This window comes from Miscanthus floridulus, chromosome 16 (assembly GCF_019320115.1).
Source record: "Miscanthus floridulus cultivar M001 chromosome 16, ASM1932011v1, whole genome shotgun sequence".
In the NCBI taxonomy this organism is placed as follows: Eukaryota; Viridiplantae; Streptophyta; class Magnoliopsida; order Poales; family Poaceae; genus Miscanthus; species Miscanthus floridulus.
Genome location: NC_089595.1, coordinates 108,857,778 through 108,867,887, shown reverse-complemented (window position 1 = coordinate 108,867,887; position 10,110 = coordinate 108,857,778). Strand labels below are relative to the sequence as shown.

At 46.4% G+C, this 10,110-nt stretch overlaps 2 protein-coding genes across 2 annotated transcripts; both read right to left on the bottom strand.

The window, feature by feature from the left end:
- Positions 1-837: 837 nt before the first annotated feature.
- LOC136512060 (cytochrome b561 and DOMON domain-containing protein At3g61750-like) lies at positions 838-3,335 on the bottom strand. The gene is made up of 3 exons (XM_066506063.1): positions 3,043-3,335; positions 1,964-2,360; positions 838-1,611 (listed from the first exon to the last, which is right to left on the bottom strand). Exons 1-3 carry the CDS (start codon positions 3,208-3,210, stop codon positions 1,064-1,066), a joined length of 1,113 nt encoding a protein of 370 aa, XP_066362160.1. The 5' UTR covers positions 3,211-3,335; the 3' UTR covers positions 838-1,063.
- Positions 3,336-4,231: 896 nt separating this feature from the next.
- LOC136513737 (kinesin-like protein KIN-10B) lies at positions 4,232-9,050 on the bottom strand. The gene is made up of 17 exons (XM_066507698.1): positions 8,693-9,050; positions 8,415-8,598; positions 8,097-8,300; positions 7,817-7,997; positions 7,534-7,733; positions 6,788-7,053; positions 6,604-6,702; positions 6,495-6,528; positions 6,223-6,273; positions 6,046-6,147; positions 5,880-5,946; positions 5,544-5,800; positions 5,407-5,453; positions 5,301-5,322; positions 5,149-5,217; positions 5,020-5,061; positions 4,232-4,811 (listed from the first exon to the last, which is right to left on the bottom strand). The coding sequence occupies exons 1-17, from the start codon at positions 8,905-8,907 to the stop codon at positions 4,764-4,766; spliced, it is 2,088 nt and encodes a 695-aa protein (XP_066363795.1). The 5' UTR covers positions 8,908-9,050; the 3' UTR covers positions 4,232-4,763.
- Positions 9,051-10,110: the final 1,060 nt, after the last annotated feature.

The following is a 10,110-nucleotide window of genomic DNA, read 5'->3' as shown; positions in this document are numbered from 1 at the left end:
CCGTTGGCTGCAGGTATGGGTGAACTTCTCTACCATAGGCACGGATAATCCCATTGTAAACTCTCATATGGCGAATGTGGGTATAGGATCATAGTACCCGTCAAATTGGTGTTATTCCTAGTTGTGACTATACGTTTATCACAAGCTGCTCTGTTCGTTTGGCTGATAAGTCAGGCTGAAAAATACCGTTGGCTGATTTGTTGTAAGAGAAAAACATCGTTGGTTCGCTGAAAAAATACGGTTTCAGAACGCAATGAGGTGGGTTGACGCGATGAGTTCCTGTGCATTGGTTGGGGTGTGGCCCGGTTACTTTTCTGCATTGTTGGGCTCTGATGTGTGAGTAGTGTAGTTTATTTCTGACTATAGCACAAGAAGACCTCGTTTGACACAGTTCTAGTTCCTTGTTATAATATGCGGAAAAACTAGAGTCAGTCAAGCCAAAAAAAAAATTATTAGTTCATAGTTAATTTTAAAATGATAGATAAAATAACAGTTTTTTTGCTATAGTGCACGGAGGTCCACCGGACGAGCTAGGCATCAACAAATGTATGGCCACGTTACTCTCGTCAAGTTTTTTTTGGAAGCCACGTTCTTTATTGATTTTCGAATAGGGTTACGTCATTCATCAGGGTTTCAAGAATGAAGCTAGGGTTCATCGATCCAAATACTAGCATGCTTTGACTGAACAGCTAAACTAACAAGATTATGCGCTACTCTATTAACATCTCTACTACAATGCTCAATAGAAATCAAAGAAAAATCCTACCAAAGCATCTTACATTCGTCATATTTACTCTCGTCAAGTTATCATACACGGCTGTAACATGCCTCGAGAAATAAAGAATCATAGAGGACCACTATACCACCAGGCCCAGGCGTGCAGAACTATGGGCAGTGCGAGTACACTTTTGCAGTTCCGAAGAACAAAACCAACAAGAAAACAGGGTCAGGGCAAACACAACATCATCCAACCCTGGGAAAAGAACCAGAAAATAAAAATAAAAATTAGGGGCTGCCCCTCGCGTCGCCGCCACCACGATCCACGACAACGTGCAGCAGGTTTCTAGTACGTCGGGGTGGAGGTGCTGTTCTTGGACCACCTCGTCCACAGCATGAACTCGAGCGCGATGACGGCGACGAGGATGACGGCCAGGTTGAACCCGTACCCGATCTTCCACGAGTTGTCGGCGCCTCCGACGTGGATGCCGAGCACGATGTTGACGGCAGCGAAGAAGAGCGCGAGCCTCCCCGCCCAGTGGTGGTACCAGTTCCAGTACTTGCGGTACTTAGAGTCGGCGTTGGGGCGGAGGAAGAAGGCCAGGATCTGCAGGATGCCGAGGAAGAGGACGAAGATGCCGAGGCCTCTGTGCGCGGGGATGTCGGCCTGGATCTTGTTGTACAGCGCCACCCCGGCGACGACGCCGGCCAGGCCGATGATGAAGCCCACGAACTGGACGCCGACGTGGAGGTAGAACCACAGCGGGTCCATCCGCCGGAAGTAGCGCGCCAAGATGGCGCCGATGGGCATCAGCACGCCCCACGCGAACACGTTCAGCGCGCCGTGCGCGCGCCGCAGGCCGTAGGGGAACGACCCGTCCACCGAAGCTCTGCCTGCAGATCATAGTATAGGGATCCGATCGATCACACGGACGGTAGATGATGAAGCCATGAAATGCAACGAGCAGGTGGCTCGAGTGCTTTTCGATGTCAACTGATGTCGGTCTGGCAACTAAAAAGTGTCAGCTGACGCTGAAGCTTCAAGAAACAAAACCTTTTTTTTGGCCAACCGACACACACGACTGCTTGCAGTTCAAGTGGACTTGTCGGCTCATTTTTCAGGCGCAAGCATTTCTTTATTCTCCACTTGCAAACTTGCAAGTGGTTCAGCTAAGTGCAGTGCAACATCACTCTGAACTGAAAGCAAGCAGTTTTCCATTCACCAAGAACAGGAGGAGCAGCGTACCGGTGGTGAAATCGAAGGTGAAGGAGGTCTTGTCCTGGTGCCTGGTGAGCTTGTTCTTGACGGGGATGCTGTTGCCGAAGGCCATGATGATGTGCTGGTGGGTGAGGCGGTAGGAGAACCTGAGCTGGAAGGCGAGGTAGATCTTGGCCTGCTGCACCACCACGGTGTGGTCGTGGTCGTTGGAGACGAGGAAGCCGCGGTCCACGACCACCTTGGAGCTACTCTTGCCGCGCAGCGCGAACTGCCGGATGTGGGGGAGCCCCTTCTTGCCGATCCACCCCACCATGGCGCTGGAGCCGATCATCAGGCCGTCCCTGGAGAAACCCATGCCCACCCACCCCGTGCTGTACATCGCCGACAGCACGATCCGCAGCACGTTGTTCTTGTCCTGGTGGTACTGCATTGCAATGATCGATCCATCCGAGAGGAGTTGGTTTGGTTCAAACGTCAGAATTCAGAAATGCTGCTTGCAGCTGTACTGTATCTGTACGCCCTATAGATCGGCAGTTCATCACAACAATCGGGAGTAGAAATATAATGCTACTACTAGCTACAACCGAGGATTTACTTTGCATTACTCTCTTTTTCTTGATAGGTAGATCAATAATGCATTGCATGTTGCCTGTTGGTTCCCTTTATCTGAACTGTACGCTTTCAGCCTCTATTGGCTCAGCTACTGCTACTACTACTACCACCAAAACGAACTCTAATCCTAAGAATTATGCTTGAAAAACTGCAGATTGCTAGAATTGTATCGTTATTAGCTGGAAATCCCTTATCAGATATCAGTTGACTACTGCCGCTGGAAGCCTTTGATCTGCTGAAAGTTCAGTAAGCAACAGTGTGAACAGAGCCTCTGAATTTCACTATGGCAATCTCGCCTGCAGCTGCGGGCAACAAGATCCGCCCACCCCTGTTCTTGAGACTTGAGAGATCTCAAGCCCAGAAACCAAACCTCAACAACCATCGACGCTGCACTGAACAGCATCAACCACGACAAAGATGGCCAGAGGTTCCAAGAACAGAACACTGAGCAGCTCAATTATCCACCTGACTCCGACCACACACAGCATACGTACCCGGAGAACGAAGTTGTTCCAGACCGGCTGGCAGGCCAGTCCGGAGTAGTTGGCGGCGAGCACGGGCGGGAGGTCGCCGTTGCAGGTCTCCAACTGCGCCGTCGCCACCGACGCCACGCCAAGGACGACGAGCAGCGTTGCCGCCACCGACGCCACCATGCCACCCATCCTAGCGCGCCGACAATGCCGCCTGCAGCACCGGCAGCAACGCGAGACAACTGGTGCACGGAGCTCAGCCGCAGGTTGCTTGCGAGTTTAGGGAGCGACTGAGGGAGTTGGGAGGTTGTGGTCAGTTGGTGGTGCGAAATTTTTTTTATCCTCGCCTTTTTTGTGTTGGGTTGGGGATATGGGGGATCTCAGCTCAGGCTCAGAGAGGGTGGGTGGTGTGTGTGTGTGTGTCACTGCAGCTGGGAGCCCAGCCAGCTTATCATTGGTGTCAGTGAAGCAATGGTTGGTGCCTCTGCAGCCGCCGCCGCTGGGTTGGGTGTCCCTCTCGGCCGTGTCTGTGTCACAGTGTCATTCCGGCTCCAGATTTGGAAGCGATTCAAGTGGTGGTGCTCTGGTCCGGTGGAGTGCAAAAGCGGCGAAAGGAAAGGGGAAAAGAGCACTCGTGCACCCACTCGTGTACTGCTACAAATCTTGTGGCTTTCGGGAAGTGAGGACTGAAGAGTGTGGGAATGACAAGTGTGTAGTGCAAGTTCACGTGATAAATATCTTGGCTGCTTCAGCTCAAGTCTATCAGCCGTGAAAATGTTTCGGGAAGTAAAAGTACAGAATGATGTACGGGGCAACTTTCTTGTAGGGGACGGAAAAGGGAAAACTGATGATGTGAACTTGACCGGCTACCTGAGATCCTTGCCGAGACAGGATTCTGAGTCTTGACTCAGCTGTTGATAGACGGAATCAGTAATGTCACCCTTCCAAATTACAGGTCGCTTTAATTTTTTTTGATACATCTATTTTCTTATGCTAGATATAATAATTATAAGTCACTTTAACTTTGTTGTTCATTCATTTTACTATGTATCTAGACATATTATTATATCTAGATGCATAGTAAAATGGATGTAACAAAAAAATCAAAACGACTTATAATTTGGAATGGAAGGAGTAGAATAGTAGAGATTGTTGTGAGCAGGACTCTGTTAGCGGTAGTTGGCTGCTGCACAGCACTCTTCAGAGTCCAACAAACAGATGTAGTTCCTTTAGGTGCTGCAACTGCAACTGCGAAACTGAATCTGTTCTCACGGTTCTATCATTAGTGTTAGGCTGAATTGGGTGTCTTCAGCACACGAGGTACTAACCAGTGACAATATGACAGGGTAACTAATAGCTTCTGCTACAACAAACTTGCGCCCTGTTCGCTTGGCTTATAAGCCGTACTTTTTCAGCCAACGAATAATATTTTTCTCTCATAACAAATCAGCCAACAGTACTTTCAACCATGGCTTATTAGCCAAACGAACAGGGCATTGAAAGCCTTCCAAATCTTTGTTCGTATTTATATTACACGTCATGTATAAAACTTATACCTCCACAAGACGTGTAAGAAACAAATACATCCCTGATTTTTTTTAAGAAAACATCCGATTATTCTCACAAGCAACACTCGAGAGCATTTGGATTCTGCAGCAATCCACTACCAACAAGCATCAATATTTAAACTGGGACTATTTAGAACTATGGCCTCCTTTCCTAGGTGGAAATCAACATAACCCTTCCTAGTCCATCTCCGAATCCAAAATCATCCCTGACACCATCTTATTGATCTGAATGAAATAGAAATACAAGGTACCAACTGTGAGTAACCTTTCTACCATGTACCATATGTGCTAAAATCACCTAAGATGTACATTTGACTAATAGATATGCACTGCCTCTATTCTCTAGTGATGGTGTAGTATTTTTTTGCATTTGGATAATTTGATTGTATTTATTTAAAGAACAAAACAAAACACATAGATTTAGTAGAGTTACCTCTGTTTTGCTCATCCCAATGATGTTTCTAAGATCATCAATCTGGAAGGGGAAAATCAGTTTAAGTGATATTCTCCACTTCATATTATTTAATTTAAACTTCTTAAGTATTCAATGTAGAAGGTTTACCTCTTTCAATGGCTCTGGTGACTCCTCTCGAAGCTCAAGAATAAAATTTGCCCTTTTCTCTCCAATACCCTACAACATCAACAATAAGTTAGCAAGACATAAGTAATTACTTGCGTTCAAGGTGAGGGCATAATCTTTAAGATTCTGATTACCTTTAAACTTTTTAACTGCTCCCTGCAATCGATATGGAAACATGCATTAGAAAAACATAAATAATCTCGACTCAACAATAAATAATATGTTAGTGATAATACTTACTTGCTAGCGCTGTTTATAAACGACAAACACTCTTTAGCCACGGATTTCTGCTTTTGTGAAGATAAAAGAATAAATGATTTATCACCAAAACTAATGGTACAATACTGACTGTGTGTAATGAGTTCAAAATAGTTGACCTTAAACCCTGTGCTGCGAGCCTTGAGTGACTCTTGTGGATCTTCAACGTGCCCAACTTTTAAGTGGATCTCAGGAGTTTTTGGTTCTACTTCAACTATGTCAAAGGGTTTGGCATGAACTATATCTGCCTTTTGTTTTACTATGCTCGATGGCATAGTACTGAGAAGCTTCAATGAGTTTGATATCTCTCTCAGTTGGTCACTTATCTTTGGAGAGGATTGGATAACGTTGGCTAGATTTTTCTCAGTAGATTTATCTGGAAAGTGAAGGCAATTGAGAACACTATCATTTCATAATTAACCTTTAGAAATAGAGTGAGTTAAAAGATGTTATACCAGCTGCATTAGATGAGCATGTCATGCCTAAGTCAGCATACAAGTTCTCTGCTGAAGAGGAATGGTCCTGAATAGAGGAACAAAAAGTATACATATTAATGATATTCAGATTGGGATTGCAAACACCAAAATATCATCTATTTGCCTATTTTCAAGGGTTGTATACCTCTTCTTTCACATCACTTGATACTAGTTCTTTCATGCTGCAAGGCACTACTTCTTGCATTTCAGATGATATTACACTGTTTTTTGTGTCGCCACGTTTCTCCTGCATATTGCTCCAATCAATAATTAGTTTTAAGACTAGCATCTACTTGCAATGGCAATAAACGAGTTAAAGTACCTCAATTGGCGGGAGGGCTTGGATTTCCATGCAAATTGATGTCCCTACCTCCTATGAAATTGCACAGAAAACTAATATATAAATATGTTCACTAATGATCAATGACAAGTGTACATATAATGTGCTAAGTAGTCACCAAATCTTTCTTATCTTCCTACATAGTTCATAAATTACAACTTGGATTAGTTAGTAACATAAAAATGACAACTTTAGTACCCATCTCGCCTACATACTATGCGAAAGGATTAGAGGAAACTAGTTTAGTTATGTACCTTTGATGAATTAGTAGTTCGAAAAAACAAATTCCTGGACAACAAAAGATCAATTTTAGTGGTATTGTGGAAAGCATTGAGATAATCATGACTTAATCAATAGTGTTACCTTCCTTTCATGATAGACTTAGCACCGGAGTGTTTCAAATTAGTTGAAGCAGAGACTATGTTTACAGCTTTTTTCACTGAATGTGTGCTTGTTTCAGATCTGAATAACACCAAAACCACCATTAGTTTCAAATGTTGACAAAATGCTAGTATCAAATGTAGTAAATCCAAAATCAAACTGTGACCTCTTATTAGAATTGAGAGCTCGAGCTGCTTTTACTGCACTGTTATTAAATTGAGTTTTGTCGGACTTCTCCACTATAGAACTTCGTTGCTGGATAGAAGGCAACAATGACGTTGACAAATTCTTAGCGTTTACTGAAAGGTTTACATTTGACTTTGAACAACCTTTTGTGCTTAAGGATAAGTTGTAGCACTGTTCATTGACCACTTGGCTTGAGCGCGAAGCCAAGCTCAGAGTAGAGACTGCATCTTGGCAGGAGACTTCATCCTGCACTAGGAATGCATAGCATTAGATTGGCATGGTAATAGTAGAAATGTATCAATTCCAACAAGTATGGTAAGGTAACATAGAGGAGGGTATAACAAATAGCCCAAGCTAAATTTAGAAATGCATATTCTGTCAAACAATAGCAACATAAAGAAACAGTGAATAGTGATAACAAAAACTTTAACTAGCTACATTCTTTTTCTAAGACTTCCATGGATACACTATCTTTTGAGTTTTAACCGAAGGCACTAGAACATGTAGTCATATATTTTATTTTAAGATAAGAAACATGCAGTTGAGCAATATTATTGAACCACCTTCCACTTTATAGAACTTTTTTTTTTCAAAACCAATAGAAGATTAACAATAAAAGCAAAACAATGCAACCATTTAATTTATGGTACATACAAGAAGTCACTTATCTTAAAAATCTCCTAAGAGAAATACATCATACAAAATGTCAATGCCAAGTACCCTTACCAAACATGCTATTAATAAAGCACCACTTGTCTTGCATAAAGAATCTTGCAAAATATGGGTTACTTTGCTCTTCCTATATGGTATGAAGCTCTGGTGGCTGTTTAGAGATTGCACAACATCCATCACGGCATATAAGGACTTCTTAGAATTTGGTTGAGCAAATCCTCCACCATGGCTGTTTTGCTTGTTATTGATATAGCCTAATGAAAATTAGGGAACAAAAACTAAATTAGTGATAAAAGATAGTATATAAAATTGTAGTTCACACATGAAAAGTACATACCTGCCAACTCAAGAAAATGCATATTTGCTACAGAGCATTCTCTGCCATTCTGATCAATTCTAGAAATGAAAATAATAAAACCACGGTGCCCTCTAGCTTGGTTGGAAGCTTTGGTGGGATTTTGGAGCTTGTCGCCCCCATAACACAAATTCTGAAACTCCTGAATTGAATTGATTCCAACCTGCATTAAGTGATTAATTTCAAAGAAACAGGTGGTTGAGAAAATAGGAAGACAGGAACATGAATTTAGAAGAAGAAGAAGAAAAAACAAATAGGGTACCTTGGAGAGGCCCTTGAGGTGAGTCCTTCCATCGGCATCCTCTCGCACAAGAACCTCGCTGTCCTTGGGCTCCAAAATATCAAAGACATGGCTGTCTTGAAGCACCTGATAAGAGGAAACGCTGACGGTTGCCCTGATGGGTTTGGCGCAGTCAAGGATTCGCTCCATGGCCAGGGTAAGCAAGCCAGGATGATCCTCGGACCCCTGCATCAGAAATTCAATCATGAGTGAACTTGGTTGAAACCAGAAAGGCAGTTAAAATATGCAGTTCTTATAATTTTCAGAGTAGACATCTGATCAGAAATGAAAGAAACATACCATAACGAGGTGGGTTTTGGCAATGGAACCGCAAGTGATTACACATGCGTGGTTGCGTCCGTCGCCGCAAAATATGTTATCCACGAGGTGTTTAACCTCATTCTGGAAGATGTCTGTGTCCGAATTGTCGTTGAGATAGCACCAATCGAGTTTGTACTCGCGATGCTTGTGGGGAGTCGTGCTTCTGCAGACCAAAATATGCCAGCTTAGTTGATGAGATCGACCGGATCTTAAATAATCGGCAAGGAGCAAGGTGGAGGAAAAACAATTAAACGTACCCAGATGGAGTGGCCTCCTTGATGATGGGGATGAAGGAGACGGAAGCGGAGGAGGAATTGGCCGGATCGGGGACGCGGGCGGCGACCTGGAAGGAACCAGCGGGGTCTACGCCGGGGCAAATCCTCGCGACCACTCTGACCGGAGCGGCCCTAACCCTCGGAGAGTGAGAGGGGAGGCACGGGGCAGCGGTGGCGGCTGCTGCTGCTGCTTCCATAGTCCTCTGTCTCCGAGAGCAACAGTGCTTCCCCTTCGTTGTTCCTCCTTGGTCGGGTGTAGCCGTGTAGGGGATGACGACGACGAGGCGGGGCCGCTGAGGAGGAGCCGAGGAGGAAGAGGGTCTGTTTTGCGTGGGCTTAATTAGCCGTTGCTAACGATGAGGAGCGCCTGCCGTTGCCCTCGCCGCCTTTTGAATTGCGTCCGTCGAGGTGGGGCGGCGGGGGAGCGGGGGAATTTTTTTTTAGATTAAATCTATTTTTTGACATCTCGATCATGTTGGTCTAATTTTGATCCTCAACTATAAAACCGTCTAATGCTAATACCCAACTGTCAAAACCGTTCACTTTTAGCACCTGAGCGTGTGTGAGGCTGTTTTGTCCAACGTGTAGCAGTTTTGTCCGATGTGGGGCCCACGCGTCATCGACTCACCCGAACTGCACCGGCGCAGCCGAGGTTGACATAGGCGACCAACGCCTACCAGCCGCCGCCGATGGCCACCCCGGAGATCACCGGCTGCACGTTGTTGAGCACCATGGTCGCCGCCAGCAGATGCGCCACCTTCCCCACGGCCACCTGTATGTCCCGGTCGCCCGTGAAGAGCACCACGAAGTTGTTGCGGTACGCCAGCACCAGCGCCATGGCCAGCGACTGCGCCACCACCGCCGCCACCGCGTGCTTGACGGCGGACCGCTGCACGTAGACGCCAAGCAGGTCCAGCTGCCCCGCGCTGTACGCCTGCCCGCACAGCGTCTCCAGCGCGCTGCCCATCCCGAGGAGGAAGCCGAAGGAGAAGGTGGAGACGACGGAGAGGCCCAATCTCCCACTGCCGCGCGCCGCCGCCTCCCTGCGCGGCCGCGCCCTGCTGGACCCGCGCTTCCACCTGCGCCGCTGGATGCTCTTCCCGGAGGGTGAGGAAGAGGTGAAGCGGCTGAAGAAGCCATTGAGGGAGAGCGCGTCCGCGACGTCATCCTCCTCCTCGGGTGCTCCTACGCCGCCTGCAACGGATCCGCCGGGGTGGTGAGCAAGGACGGGGAGCGGAGCGCAGTGGAGGTGGCCGACGTCGGTGTGGGGACGGGCCCCATCCCACGGCGCTGGACGCGGCGGCGGCGGCGGCGGTCCAGGATCTTGAGCTGCGCATCGCGGAGGATGAGCGGGTCGCGGGACCGCACAGCCTGGAGTGGAGTCGCTGTCGGAGTCCCCT